At 36.5% G+C, this 16,157-nt stretch overlaps 1 protein-coding gene across 1 annotated transcript; it reads right to left on the reverse strand.

Annotated features, from left to right (window-relative positions):
- Positions 1 to 639: 639 nt before the first annotated feature.
- LOC127844766 (uncharacterized) lies at positions 640 to 12,310 on the reverse strand. The gene is made up of 9 exons (XM_052375226.1): positions 12,199 to 12,310; positions 11,904 to 11,965; positions 11,129 to 11,666; positions 3,961 to 4,083; positions 3,120 to 3,527; positions 2,869 to 3,001; positions 1,558 to 2,728; positions 1,152 to 1,373; positions 640 to 870 (listed from the first exon to the last, which is right to left on the reverse strand). Exons 3-9 carry the CDS (start codon positions 11,475 to 11,477, stop codon positions 766 to 768), a joined length of 2,511 nt encoding a protein of 836 aa, XP_052231186.1. The 5' UTR covers positions 11,478 to 11,666; positions 11,904 to 11,965; positions 12,199 to 12,310; the 3' UTR covers positions 640 to 765.
- Between the last annotated feature and the right edge of the window lie 3,847 nt (positions 12,311 to 16,157).

The following is a 16,157-nucleotide window of genomic DNA, read 5'->3' on the forward strand; positions in this document are numbered from 1 at the left end:
TTGGAATATATTTGTACCGTGGTGGTGTTTCGTCGATCAAAATAGGACCCAAGGTTGCGATGTTGGATAAGCCTGCTTTGTTGACTGTTTTGATGAAGACAAAGAACAGTTCATCGGATCCAATTGCTTCATGTCGATGTTTGAAGTATGGTTTTCTATCGGTAGAAATATAGTTCACCAAACTGGTAGAATCCTTTTCTGTCGCATCCAGACCAAGCCCAACATAAAAATCTTCTATTTGACTACCTAATTCTTCCACTTCCCAATTCAGCACGACATGGTCGTTTGGCATGTAGACAATCGTTTCGTTAGTGTACAAAGACAGGTGTCGACAAAGGAAATCGGAAATATCAGTGTCTTTGCTTCCTGAGATATGAGTAGTCAGAAAGTCAGCTACTATGGTGTCCGTTCTTGATTTGCAAATTTTTAAACATGCTGTTGTGTTATGCAGCGGGACTTTTTGAAGGTTAGATTGTAATAAATAAGGTTGTCCATTTTGACAGATAATGGTCTCGGTCCACACTGCATGCTCCAGTGTTAAGTTGCGAATAATAGCAGGTGAGATATCTCTTGTGATTCCATCCGAACAAACAGGCTTTGATGACTCCATGGCATGGTTTAGAGCAATAATGGTCATGAACCGTTTACCTGTGAAATTTGCTGGAAGACGAACTGATGTCTCAGTAAGCTCTTTATAGACCATTATCTCAGCCACTTCTGTAAAGTTGCACAGTTCCTGTTTTGTTAAGCATCTGGCGGCAAGCCCTAACCTGTAGAGTTTGATTCCACTTTCATGGTCGATAAATCCATGCCAGTGTACAACAAAGGAATCCGCACTTGTGTAGTCAATATCTTTGTAGTCCACAGGACCTATAACGAAACATTTAGCAACCGGTAATATAATTATATATATTTGAACTACTTGTACGAACCTGTTTCCCAGGACATTGGAGTACCAAAATGTTAATAACGATAATTATATTATTGTATTATGTATTTTAAAACCTCAAATTATTGTTTTTGCTGGGAAGGATAACAATATAAAAACACAAGCTTGTTGTATTATTGTTTATACAAGCGCGTGACAACAGATTGTCAACTATTGTTTCGAAGCTTGACGTTGGTTCAATAAAAATACCTTCATAAATTACTCCTTCTTCTGGTGGGGAATCGTCAACAAGTACATCGATATGCCCTATCGTTGTTAGCAAGGCATTGTTGGTGACCGTTATTTTGAAATAGTAGTTCCGGTTGTGGTTCCCGGTATGCTTATCTGCTTCAACAAGCTTATTTAGCGGGATTGAGTAGTTGAAAAATTCACACATTTGTATGTCCGGGCAATAGCAATTAAAATTTCCAGTTGGGCAAGTTGCCTGAAATAAAGTCACGACCTTTACAACATGAAGATCTATGCACTTCAAATAAAAAGTATCTGATCAGTTTACATTTCGATATTATACTGTAAATCCGTTGCTTTCGATACACCAAATGCACTTAAGTCTGTGTAAGTAAAATACTTGAATCATTGGCAACACCAACAATAAAAAAAATACTTACGTTTTTGATCGGCACTACTGGCAAATAACCAGTTGTTAACACAGTTGACGTAACGGCGATTCCGAACTCCCACTTAATTTTGTGCAATCCGCTATGCGGGTCCAATGCGTCAAACGTCATCTGCATCTTCGACAAATCGGTGCTATTATGAACATATAACATCTCATATCCGTCTTTCTTAAGCCAAATGTTGTTTATATGGGGTGGCGAGCGATCTATGTAAACGGTTCTAGACTCGTTGAAACTGTTGTCGACAATATCTACTGCACGAATGTTGAATGTATAGGTCTGTCCATCAGCAATATTTAAATTGGTACAGAATCGTTGATTCAGAAAGTTTGGTACGAGTTGTTCTACAGTAAACGCGCCATTGTTGAGTTTCCAGGATACGTAATATTCTATTATCCCGTGTACATTCGGTGTTCCACCAACGGGAAGAAGGCCAGTTGTTTGTTCATATACGCCGGTTATAATGCCATCGGGTTCGGACTCTATTTTATTTAAAAGTTTATTTTGCAAATAGAACATGTTAATAAAATAGTTTGTCCAATTCAGACAAATGTCATTGTGATGTGTTTGCCAAGTGAAGTTCGTCTCTTTCGATGCTGAATCAAATTTATATGGATTGTCTTTCCATGTTTCAATGAAGCTCGTGCTGTCGTACAACATAAACCTTCTACTTTGGCGAACGTTATCTGCAATATCTTTGACCTCTAGTGTAATACAATATAGTCGCGGCGAATTTGATGTGAGATTCAACTCCATTTCATGCACAGCAGATGAGAGTACTTTTCTGGTATATGTATTCTTTGTATAATCAACTTTCAAAGAGTCGTTGGAGGAAGGTACTTCGTTGACAGTTATTTGGTAACTTTCAATCGACGAAGCTGTTTCACTTGCTCCTTCACTTGGCACTGGGTCTAACCAACCGTTGAATTGAACCATCGACAATGCGGATCGTGTAATTCGCCTCTGAAGCGTCAATGGTTCGGACGAGCATGACCCCGACTTGGAACAATGTTCCGGTGGTGCGTTGTCGTATATGTAACACACTGTCCTTTGTTTTGTGACCTTCGTGTAAGGAACCGGCCTTGATGTTATATGTGTGTATGCCCTTGTATCAATGCTTTTTAAGTAGCCTCCCGCCTTTGCTTCAAACTCCAAACAAAGTCTGCAGCATAAAATACATTTCATTTTCAAATTTAAGCAATATAACGCCTTACACGTCATAACAAAAACAAACAGCATTTTCTCCAGGTTCTCTTTTTTTCTGGAAATATATCAACGTAGATACAAATATGTAAATCTTACGCTTCTCCATTTTGTAGATTATACATCGTCTGGTTGACAGTTATATTTCCCGAGTCATGCTGAGCTTGTATCACGCCTGTGCTGAATGACGTATCATCTAATTGTTTATGGATTGACTTTGCTTCATAGGAACCTAAGAAGTCAAAATAGTTGTGACTTTGTATAAGATACAATATGAATAAACACACTACCTATAAACCTGAGAAGCTAATAGACCAGAGTATAAAGTACAAGTATTAATAAACAGTTACCTGTAATAGCCCGAACCTTTACTGTTATTGTTGTATCGCTGATTCCAAATTTTTCTTCTGCGATGAAAGATGGTTTGCTGAGTGAAATATATACTGCAAATTCCGAAGACATTGTAAACTTCATAATACTCGGTTGGTAGTTGCCGTACATGTCTGCAAGGTATTGACATGCAGTTGAATGGTTGGTGCTCATTGCCTTTTTCTCCTCGCCGTTAGGTCCAACTGCAACAGTGTCGCATGTCAAAATATCAGGAAGTGTGTTGGGCTGACACGTTGTTTCTCCGGCATCGACGGAACTGTTATCAACAGTTGATCTTTTGACAAAGCCATTCATACATTGACAGTCCTGAGTCAAGTTGGTGCTGCATGTTCCGGGCCAGCAATACTGATTGTTCCATGCGCACATACCTTAACAATGCAGGTTGACAAATTAAACTCAATTTGTTACAGTACAATTTATTTATATTTGCAAATAGGTGTTTTGTGAGTCATAACATACTTATTGTCGTATGGTTATTAAAAATATTCTTTGGAACGAAGAAATTGGTTTAAGTAATTTCAAAACATATAATTGAGCCGCTTAATAGAAAGATGCATTCTAAATATATAATGTTATAAAAAAAATCTGTATTTAATTACAAAGATAGTATGCCCATTTCGGACATATTGCTCCAGCAGCTGGAGTTTCACTTCTTTATATTGTATAAACATATTTTAAATAACTCTGTACAAAAACAATTGTATACCCTACGAATTAAGTTTAACATCTAACGGAACTTTTAAACTTTTTCGTTAAATGTGTATGTAGACATTGGAACATCTATGTATAATACAAAATTACGTTGACATTCTTTATCTCCATGCCATGGCTTGAATATCGCATTGTTTTCATTGCATTCTTTGCACACAGTGTTGTCGTAATGTGTGCAGCTTCGTCGCTTACACTGTGTAATGGCCCGGCATTCTGAAAAAAGCAGGAAAACATATCACAATACAATGAATAAAGAAAGGGGCGGGTATTTCAAGGTCGTTCATAGCAAGAAAACGTTTACATCATTCCGAGTTTTAGTATCATTGGTACCACATGATTGAGTAAGCATAGCTATGTACTGGAAATGTGGTATACTGTTCGACGCAACATGATATAAATCCAACGGTTTCTCCAATACAACATACCCTGGTTCCAATGTATTGCGGCATATATTTTATGTTTTAATAATAATTGCCAAGTGTCACCGATTGCAGAAGATTCTCTCGCAATCCAAACCAGATCATGGGCAAATTAATGTCAGGTGAATAAAATGCGAAAGAAATAAGTATTTTTATTTTTTATAACTCAGCTTCTATTAACCGATTTGTAAGGAGAGGTCACGTAAATAAAGCTTTTTCTTCACTCGGTTTTTAAAACCTTAAAATTGAACAAAATGTCAACCGATGGAAACTTCGATGGTTGGTTTAGAAATTTTAACCTTATTTCAAATTAGCACTGTAAAATGTGTTTGTTTTTGTTAACAAAATGGATTACTTACTAATGTTACTAATGCATTAACTATCCTAATCTTTAGACAGTTCAAGGACAATACAAATGTATTGATCTTACCTCGGTGTTTGTGCTGTTGAAGTGTATCTCAACATGAAAGAGGGACAAACATTACAAAATCTGCTTAATTATTGTGATATATTTAACAAGAGCACCGCCTTGCGGGTGCAGACCGCTCATCTATTTTCTTTTTAAAGGTGAAGGGACTCTAATTTTCAATTACAAAGGAGGGAGGGATGGAATGAAGAGCGGTGCATTGTGTGGGGGTGTGGACATTTATTACATTTTCTTCCAAAAATGCGAAAAAAAGGAAAAAAAAATCGGGGTGGGGGGGGGGATTCTTGGGTGCGATGGTTGGACGGTATTTCAAACATAAAATAATAAAAATAAATATTTGTGTTTTTTAACCGTTTCAAAAAAAAAATTGGGGGGGTGAGGTGGGGGGGGGGGGGGGGTATAGTGTGAGGGTGTGGTGGTAATTTGTGAGATGATCTTAAAAAAATAAAAATAAAAATTGGGGGGTGGGGGGGATTCGGGTGGGGGGGAGGGGGGGTGGGGTGGGGGATTCTTGGGTGCGATGGTTGGACGGTATTTCAAACATAAAATAATCAAAATAAATAGTTTTGTTTTTTAACCGTTTAAAAAAAAAATGGGGAGGGGGTGGGGTGGGGGGGGGTATAGTGTGAGGGTGTGGTGGTCATTTGTGAGATGATCTTAAAAAAAAAAATAGGGGGGGGGTTGGGGGGGGGGGCACGGGCGATGGTTTGGGTGGAGTCTATTGTGGTATGTCAGGTAAGAGTAGTTTTGTCAAAGTATCAATCAAATCTAATCATAAATAAAGAAGTTATGGCAATTTAAGAGAAATTTAATAATTTGACCTTGAGAGTCAAGGTCATTCAAAGGTCAAGGTAAAATTCAACTTGCCAGGTACAGAAACCTCATGATAGCATGAAAGTATTTGAAGTTTGAAAGCAATCGCCTTGATACTTAAGAAGTAAAGTGGATCGAAACACAAAATTTAACCATATATTCAAAGTTACTAAGTCAAAAAAGGGCCATAATTCCGTTAAAAAGACATCCAGAGTTATGCAACTTGTCCTTTTACTGTACCATTATGATAGTTTGCGAGTGTTCCAAGTATGAAAGCAATATCTATGATACTTTAGGGGTAAAGTGGACCAAAACACAAAACTTAACCAAACTTTTAATTTTCTAAGTATAAAGGGCCCATAATTCCGTCCAAATGCCAGTCAGAGTTACATAACTTTGCCTGCACAGTCCCCTTACGGTAGTTAGTAAGTGTTGCAAGTATGAAAGCAATAGCTTTGATACTTAAGGAATAAAATGGACCTTAACACAAAACTTAACCAAAATTTTCAATTTTCTAAGTATAAAAAGGGCACATAATTCAGTCAAAATGCACGCCAGAGTTATCTAACTTTGCCTGCCCAGTCCCCTCATGATAGTAAGTAAGTGTACCAAGTTTGAATGCAATAGCATTGATACTTTCTGAGAAAAGTGGACCTAAACGCAAAACTTAACCGGACGCCGACGCCGACGCAGACGCCGACGCCGACGCCAAGGTGATGACAATAGCTCATAATTTTTTTTCAAAAAATAGATGAGCTAAAAATTCAAAAATAAGTAAAATTATTTAAAAAAAAATAAATGTTCATGTGAACATATTATTTGCGTGGGTTTCTTCTTTAATGATTTATATTGAATAAAAATAGGTAACTCCACGTCTCAATACACCTTTGTTTACCGCATATTACGTAAATAGCATAGTGTAGGTCCACTTTTATGTTTTTTTAAGGGGCTATCTTGAATAAAATATAGATAGAATATTATTAATGCATTCACTTCCTTATACTTTGAACTTTTTCAGTGATAACACAATAAAAACAGCGAAGGAGGGAGACTGTACAACAAATATTCATCCAGAAATTGTAACAAAGGAATTGAGACTGTTATACTCTTACCTTCTCTCAATATCCTATAGCTACATACAAATATGTATTGAAGTCCTTTCATTTCTCAAATATGTATGCTCTACATCACAAAACTTGATGAAGGACAACTACAATGTTTTGTCTTTATGCGAAACTTATTGCCTTTGCACTTCACCTCAAAATGATAAGCTTTATGTGCATCCCTTTCATGCTTCACACAAGAAAATGACTATATTAACAATAAGTAAAAGGGTCATAATTCCAAAACAACTGAAAATGTGTTTCTTTAACAATGCATTTATTTTGAACGTCTCTTACACATGTACAACGTTTTATTTAAATACCGCAGGGTGTTTTATTCCGTCTGTAAATCCTGAATAAAGAGTTGTCATCCTTGCTCTTTGAACTTTCTATTTAAGACGTCTATCATGATATTTAATGTTTAATGTAAATAATTTCAAAACTTCCTCTGAAAAAGAAAAAAAACATACTTAACACAAATAAAACAAAGGACAAGAACTCCAAAAATATTGAGAGATTTGTGGTTCGTATAGTCTGCATTTACTATCAAGAAAGTATCATCTATCGATGTAAACCGTTTTATTTAAATATCTGCAATTCTATGTAAACTATGCTCTGCGCGATAACATTTACTTACGGGCAATTACTCTGTGGTATATACTCCGGACAAGAATCTAGATGGAATTACGAACAGAACGACAGGCGGACAGACGGGTGGACTGAATGACGCACGGGAATGCGATCACTAAATTAATCCATTCGGGGATATATACACCAAATGCATCATTAAAGCAATGGCAACAGCACAAACATAAACCTTGTGATTTGTCAAGTTTATAACGTTTAGGAAAATACGTTAACGTAAACTTATCTTTAAATAATGCAGAAATTGGACAAAGCGACATTATTTGTGAAGCAATAAGTACTTATTTATTAACGAAAAACACATTTTATTTTTATAATTATTTGCATAACTGGTTATAATTTGTATCAAGTAGGCACATTGAATCGTAACCTGTCGTCAAAGAGAGTAGTTCGAAGTTTTCTATAGTTCAAACATAAACATGTAAAACAAATCGCGCAAAAACAACAGTTTATATTTACAGTCCAACCTGCCCGAGCGACCGCCTGTTAATAGCGACCAACAGTCAATAACGACCACACCGATTTCCTCCCGAACGATTTCACTATATATTGAACCTGCGAATAAAGCCCACCTGTGAACAAAGACCAACGACCACCCTTTTACATTCCCAAATCTCCATTTTGATGGCTTACAACGACCACTGCAATCATAAAAATCAACGATTTCGCAACTTTCAAAAAACTAAATGGCCGCCAGGACGCTGCGTAGTCACGTGATACACATCTTACCAGTGGACTCGTCGGTCGCTATGGAGATATTGGCAAGTGACAGTTTATTGCACTCGATACTTTAGTTTCGTGTATTTTTTTCCATATATCGGGCATCTTTTTGTCAATTAATAAACACCTATAATTTCTTGATCGTAACTCAAAGTGTAATAGGGATTTCCACAATATGTACGCTTAATATTATCTGGAGCAACGCCAACTATTCGTTTGTCGGGCTTGCAGTGATTCGTGCATATATGTCGACACACTGAAATGGAATGATTTCAATTTTCACATGTATATAATTATATAACTGAATCCTTTTAAAAATCGATTTGTAATGTTTAAGATATGGTGGATAATTCAATACGCTGATTGCGAGTAGCATACATGTAAGAGTAGTTTTTTCACTAAATAACATGACGTGTCACAGGATTTAGCATATGCCCCGAAGTGAATTAAGTAAAAGCAGGAACTGAACAAAGTTAAGACCATATTAAAGTTAACAAGCGGACATAAAAATACACGGCTTTTGACATTGAATTGAGAACTTGAAGTTTTATCCAGCAGTCTTAGAATTGCAATTGAGACATCATCTTGTCATGGGGAATAATAACAAACAGAAATGTATTTAAAATCATCGTAGGCACTAGCATTTACAACAATATGTGTTTGTGAAACACTATGTCCCCCTTTGAGCGATTTTGACCCATATATTTGACCTTTGACCTTGAAGGATGACCTTAACCTTTCACCACTCAAAATGTGCAGCTCCATGAGATACACATGCATGGCAAATATAAAGTTGCTATCTTCAATATTGTCAAAGTTATGGCAAATGTTAAAGTTTGACGCACACAAACCAACAAACAAACCAACAGACAGGGCAAAACAATATGTCCCCCAGTATAGACTGGGGGACATAAAAAGGAAGCTCCTAAACTTTGTAATTGAAATGTCGCATTGAACGTTCACTGGGGAGTGATAACAGTTATACGCAACATATCACGTTGTGATGGGGAATATTACTTCCAAGTAATATTAACATGCTCAGAGCTATTATAATATAACAGAGCGGAAACGATATTCCATGGCATTAGACCGTTGAACAAAGCGACACGTTAAATGGAAATAGTAAATACTAATATCAATGAATTTTAAATGTCTATCAGGCATTTAAAAATTTCAAAGCGGTAACGAAAATCCATTAGCATTGATCTTTAGTTGTACACGAGCGATTACCCTGCCATGGGTAAAATTAAACATATATCAAATTAAAATTCTCCTTAAATCATGTTTAAGCTTCAGAACAGAAACGGAATCTGGGCAGACGGAATACCTAGCCTCATATTCGGACCCACACACCCACGGACTAACGGAGCGACTACTATATGTCCCAGTTCGGAGCAATGTGTTCATGAATATGGTGCGGTCGCTTCAAGATGAAAATCCTGAATGATGAGTTGTGTCATTCCGAAAAACCAAAGTATGGCCTATCAGATTAAATAATCAATAATTACTACAACAACGTTAAAATATATTAGGTGTGTTCATAAAACTATAGTGTACAAACCTTCACAACAATCGCCGCTCCTCAAACTTGGGCAGTAAAATTTTTCCGTCAAAGAACATATGCTTATAGCTCACATAACACTTTATCAATTTTATAGAAAACAATCCAACGGTCCTGCGTATTTCGACACCGCAATTACTAATTTCCCGGGTCAGTCATTATAATTTCTCCATGTACATCCCACTAATTGAATAAACACAAAAGTGTACGAATTTAGCAAATACAATAATTTCAATTATGTACGTAAATATATTCTGTAGCACACAGTTATAGAACTCGCTTTCGAAAGTAAAATTAAATACTATCTATACAATAGAAAAGCTCGTATTCTTAGCAGCTAAAACGAGTTCTAAATAAAATGTTCTATTAAGTTATTCCCATTCTTAATTAATTTGTTTGTACATTGTGTTGAATATATATTGTTTTGCGTTTACACTACAAAAGGTATCGGACAAAGAATCTACTCTATCGATCAATTAAATAACCATAACTAGCCATGTACTTAACACTATACGTACATGGAAGCTTCAAACAACAATGTGAATGAATCTTCACAATTGTATACATAAGATCTCAACAACAATATGCTTAAAATAATACACGGTGTAGTTATATTACAAGTTTCTTATACATTCGACTAGACAAAAGGAATTTAATCTATTGCCCCGTGCACCTGGAGGATAAACCATCAACTGAACAAATGCAAACAACAAGAAAGAATACAATAACTTATAATTATAAAACACTTTGTCTATCATCTCCAAAAAAAAATGCATAAATAAAGAGAAACAAAATATATGTGTCAGTTTGATATTTTTCCATCACTTAATCTGATATTTTTAACAAAGAATACGTGAATATAATATAGGATAATTTATTTCATATCATAGTGAGATTTTTTAATAATGCGCGAATCATTTTTTTATTAATTATACTGAGTAATATTATTGTGCACAGTCATACAAACAACATTTTCTTTAATTGTAAAACAATTTTATATATTCACACGTTTAATATATATAAGAATAGTGATTATACATTTTTCAGGGAATTAACAGTTACGCAATAGTTGTACTTCAATAATTTACAGAAACGTTACCCATAGTTTGTCATATGACTTCTTGATCCGTAGATTGGAATCTATTGCTACTTAATTGACATATATTGCCACGGACCGATAGCAACTGATCACATTACATTTGTATGCAACACTTTACTTAAATATGGCATTTTTTGTCTCACATTTATCAGTCGGAAACAAAAGATTTCTTCATTTTTTATTAAATTCAGTCATACATAAATTTAGATACCTCAAATACAATGACATACACTTATACAAGGTGATTGTATTTAAAGGTGTTTATATATACAACGTGCATTATCATTAAGTCTTACATACTAAATGTGGCTTTTTAGTCTTTATTCACCTAGTTTGATGAAAAAAAAATGAATTGTACAACTACACTGGTCTGCGCTTTTTTGTAAAAAATCACTAAAAACTAAAAAACAAACCACCAATATTTGCAATTAAAAATATAATCAAGGCATAATTATATGCTAACGTATTTACCGTTCTCGCAGCACGACCCATAGTATCCATCCCGACAATCACATCCAGAGCCCCATTGCCAGATTGACCCGCCATTGTAACAAAAGTCGTTACACTCTTGTCTGTCACGCCAATCTGCATTGATACCACACTCTGTGATACAGTCCTTATTTCTCCTCATTTCCGCTATTAGATTGCAACTTACACCTCTCATTCGTGTTTGCCAACCGGGACCACAAGTTTCGCTACAAGAACTCCAACTTTCCCAAGACAACCATGTACATGCCTGTTGACATTCGGAACAGCCAAACTGCACTGTAGTGGTGATACTAAGCAGCACAAATATAAGAGTAACAAACCATACCTCCATTGTTTTTTTTCCGATGCAATTATATGATTAAAATCTATCAAAATCAAATTAAAATATAACTTTGTGGTTATTTCGCTACTTAACCACACAGGAGGAAGATAACTCAAGACTGTCTAGTTTTACATTTCCATATAATTAGAATATTTGATTCTCATATAACTCAAGAGCATCAAACGTCAAGGCTCCAATCTGTAAAATATACAAATACACATATTAAGACATATGATTAATAATAATTACTATATTATTATAAATATCCTTGAATTAATAATAACATTTATAATATGTCTTGTTCTAGTGGCTTTACAATTGCACCTGAACCTTAAACATTAGTTTACAATACAAATAATAACAAACATACAAAGCAACAAACATATATCACATGACAAGAACATTGCATAGTACACAACACACAGTTTTAATTACCAATTTGTGGAACTGAATGGAGTTCACTCCCTTGCTCCTTCTTCCCACGCTTTCTGTGACTGCTGCAAGTTAATCATGCACAAACATTATTAAGTGCATTTATTAGTAATGAGTTAAAACAATTCAAGATATTAAAATATCAAAAGAAAGAAATGTATCCATTGTGCAACCATTTCAACAACCGCGAAAATATATGACTCAACATTAACAACATGTCAAATCCTTCTTTAAATACAAATGAAACAGTAACAATGGATTGAATGCAGTTAAATACAACCAAATACAACATACTAACCAGTAGAAGTCCTAATTAACCATGTATTACTCAAAATATTACACGAAGAAAACCGCTGTCTTTGTCCAACAGTTTCCCTCCAAAGACTGACAAAACCATTCCCAATAGTAAGAGAAATTACCACAAGAAATAGGTTACACATAAGTAAAATAGGGTTAAAAACCACTCGGGTACAAAAACTTAAACCGAGTGCTTAAATGCTTTTATATGTCACGTTATGGTAGGAATTTATAGGTGGAATATTTTGGGATTTCTTGATTGAATCGTGACAGTCACACAGTGCAAATATGTACAAATAAGCTTATCGATGAGGGAGAAATTTAAGATAGTATAGTTGACACAAGACCGGTTTGTTTGTATTGGTCAAGCAAAATTGTTTATACAGATAAAGCTTGTAAATACAATAGCCAATACCGGATTCTCTGAATACCGGAACTCTCCCGATTCCGGACGGTCGGGCCCGTCCCGTATTTTTTCCTTCTATTTCTTTGTTAAAAAATGTTGAATAAACCGTACTCTCTGAAAACCGGAAACCGGACGGGTATCTCCATAAATTTGGTCATTTTCAACGTAAAAAACATTGAGTATACCGGACGGTCTAAATTCTCAAGATGCCCGAGGCGTGAAAATAACAATACCTAGTCAGCACAGCGAGTGCGGTGTCACACATTTTGCTCGCGCAATTATCGATAATCGGATTAAACATACCATAAAGGTGTCAAGTCGAAACCGCGCTATGGGAGTCCGATTAAGTAAAGTAAAACTTACTGTGAATGTCTATAATAGACATGCGGTAACACCAAAAAGTGATTGACTCGATCGTTTAATTATTTATTTATTATCGCCTATGCTAAACAATTTAATTAAAAAATTAATGCATGCCGTTGCGACGATCACTTTCTTGTGATCTTCTAGGGTATTTTAAAGATCTTATAGCCATGTTCTGTTCTGTGTTCTTCTTCAACCCCCTTTGTAGAGGAACCAAACAATCGTTTGTAGACAGTGAATAATCCTCCACCGAATATAAACACTCTATATTACACGTTCACACTATTCACTCCTAAAATCACACACCTTTCACTAGAATATAAGTCTATCCACTAATCGCGAATATATGCGACTTAGAACTGTACTCGCGATTTTTCATTAGTTGTTAAAATATTAAATGAGATAAAAATAAAAATAAAACATTAAGTGAATTTACGGTAGGTCGGAGAGTGCTTCTGTAGATACATTAGAGTTGTATTGCCTTGAATAAAAATACCCAATAAACACTATTGCCAGTTTAATTAAGAATTATGCTCTTCTTTAGTTTTTTTGTGTGTTTGGTACGGGGTGGTCGCTGGCTTGCATTGGTCACCAAGAGCAACTGACGTGTCCTGTCCAGACCGTACAACAACCGTCCACAATGCTTCTCCAACTCGTGAAATTCTGTAGACAAATGGGTTTTCAGGAAAGTCTTTAAAGTTGGCCAACTGTTGATGAGTATGTAGAGCTGTTCGTCTACGGGTAAAGTATTAAAGGAAGTCTCTGTTATCGCACCCCACTGACGTTCTATGTCTTCCATAATTGACTGTCTAACACTATGTAGGGCACTACACTTGAGCACAAAATGTTCTGCGGTTTCGTTCTCTTCACCACACATCTGACATGTTGGGTTCATATCAAACTGGTTAAAGTTCTTACGTTTTGTTTGGAGCATGTAAGTCCCTGTGAGTAACCGTACCTTTGTTTTTAACCGTTTTGACTCTCTGGCCGTATATTCCAATGAGAGCAAAGGGAGAATCTTACCAGGCACATACTTATCTTGTCTCGGGAAAAACAATGTGGAATATAAGGGTGTTAAACTGTCTATTTGATCACTCCAGTAGCTATGAACCGCCTTGAGTACACGTGTCTTCCATTTTCCCTTCGTGGGTGTGTTGTCAGCTAAGTCAGCAACAGTCCCCAACTCGTACTTCCACATTATATGCTGCACTTGTATGAACCAGGATGAGCTGTCAACTAATGTAAAGCTAATCTGACGTACAAGTAGCGCCCACTCAATACTGTTTCTATCCTGCGAGCATATTGTATGTAAGAAAGTCAGTGCCTGTATGTGAATTTGTGCTTCGATCGGTAAAAGTCCGGATAGAAAATATACTGCCGCATTGGCTGTGTTGTCTGGTAGTCTAAGAATTTCTTTAACAAACTTTCTTTGGAATGCTTCCAGACAGTTTATAATGCGTTCAGGAGGTAATAACAGTTCCAATCCATATAAAAGCACGGGAAGAACATAAGATTTGTAAAAATGAATAATGGACAGTACATTTAGTCCCGCTTGCCCTTTGTTACCACTACCGAATATACTATATGCTTTTCTTCTTGCTTTTTTTTTAAATTTTCATCCACATTAGCTTTTTGGTTGTTCAGCATAGAGTCAGTTCGTATAATACCGAGATGTATAGCTCTTTGAACAGATGGAATTTCGTCATTATTCATGAAGAGGGGAGTAGACACGCCCTTTTTACGTGGGTGACTAACATTGATATGCACGCTCTTGGTAGGTTGTATACCAGGTATCGCTCCATATTGGCGAATTCTGCTGAAATGTTTAACAGTTCCTGAGCTTCGTTGGCCGTCTCGGCACATAAGCATATATCGTCCGCACAAGCACTGGCCGAACATTTGACGTCACCAATAGTGAATCCCACCCTGGCTTCTTGTAGGCGATCAAGCAGCGGGTTAACGTAGACCTTGTAAAGGTCGGTGCTCAGTACTCCACCCTGCCTAACGCCCTGCTGAACACTGAACTCAGCCGAGACACGCCCCTTCCACTTAACTGCACTAGTGGAGTCCCTATGGAAGCTATCGATTAGGGACTAATGTTTGTCGTATACTCCAATGTGACCCAGTCGTCGCATAAGGTGTTTGTGGTCTACCACATCAAACGCAGATCTCGCATCCAGAAAGATCAAATGCATTTCGGATCTATTGTCATGACATTCACGATACAGTTCTTCTACTATAAAAGCTGAATTTAGTGGTGGAGAGTTCTTAGTAAAGCCCCGTTGGAATATATTCTGGGTGCTCTTTATGTTTGGTGCTATCCTATCACGCAGTATTGCTTCAATGACCTTGCCAATCAACGGTAGAATTGTTATGCCCCTATAGTTCCCTGAAACATTTGGTTCACCTTTGTTTTTGAAAATGGGAGTCACCACACCTCTCTTCAAAGCCGCAGGAAACAGTCCACTAGCAGATACATGGGATACAACCTTTAAAAGATACTCAAAGGTGCTGTCTTCACAGTTCAATAAATGTTCGACTGACATGTTGTAAACATCGGGCGCTTTACCAGTATTCAGACTTTTAACTGCTTTTTCAAGTTCAATTTTAATTACAGGTTGAACGTATTGATTGCGGTTCATATTCACAGTCAGTTCGTATTCAATATTGACGATTTCATCATATACATTGTCGAAAAGGTCATTGGCAGCCTGTTGCCCAAGAGCTTCAAAATGATCATGAAAACCGCATAAAATTTTATCTTCTTGGTACCGTTGGTTACCTACGTATAAATCAGTAATAAACCTGCCCTGCTTGTTACGTTGGCTATTCACTAGCTTATGAAATGTTCTAGAGGCATATTTCCTGCTTTCAATTATCTTCTGTTTTAGTTCATAGTCTTTTTTCGCAATTGCCTGCCTAACACTGGATCGTAGTGCCCTCTTAGCCAAGTTCTTTTCAGTAAACAAACTTCTCTCTCGACGCGGTCTACCCGCCCGCTTCCAAGCTTTGTATGCACTTTTCATGTTCATGACATTGTCTCTAATTTCTGGGTTCCACACCTTTAACTTAGGTTTAGAATTAAACGGTTTCCTTCTACTGGCAAGATTTGACGCAGATTCACTCATAAGCTCACAGAAATCTTTAACAACCTCCTCGACATTATCATCATCAATTTCAGTTTCTAGGGT

The sequence above is a fragment of the Dreissena polymorpha genome, chromosome 9, assembly GCF_020536995.1.
Source record: "Dreissena polymorpha isolate Duluth1 chromosome 9, UMN_Dpol_1.0, whole genome shotgun sequence".
Classification (NCBI taxonomy): Eukaryota; Metazoa; Mollusca; class Bivalvia; order Myida; family Dreissenidae; genus Dreissena; species Dreissena polymorpha.

What these genes read in the sequence shown, in the direction of transcription:
- LOC127844766 (XM_052375226.1), bottom strand. Translation starts at nt 11,477, where the DNA reads ATGGAGGTATGGTTTGTTACTCTTATATTTGTGCTGCTTAGTATCACC. An exon ending in TGGGTCGTGCTGCGAGAACG is followed by an intron (nt 4,084 to 11,128) that starts GTAAATACGTTA and finishes TGCTTTTTTCAG; the next exon opens with AATGCCGGGCCATTACACAG. An exon ending in AAAGGTTCGGGCTATTACAG is followed by an intron (nt 3,002 to 3,119) that starts GTAACTGTTTAT and finishes TTGACTTCTTAG; the next exon opens with GTTCCTATGAAGCAAAGTCA.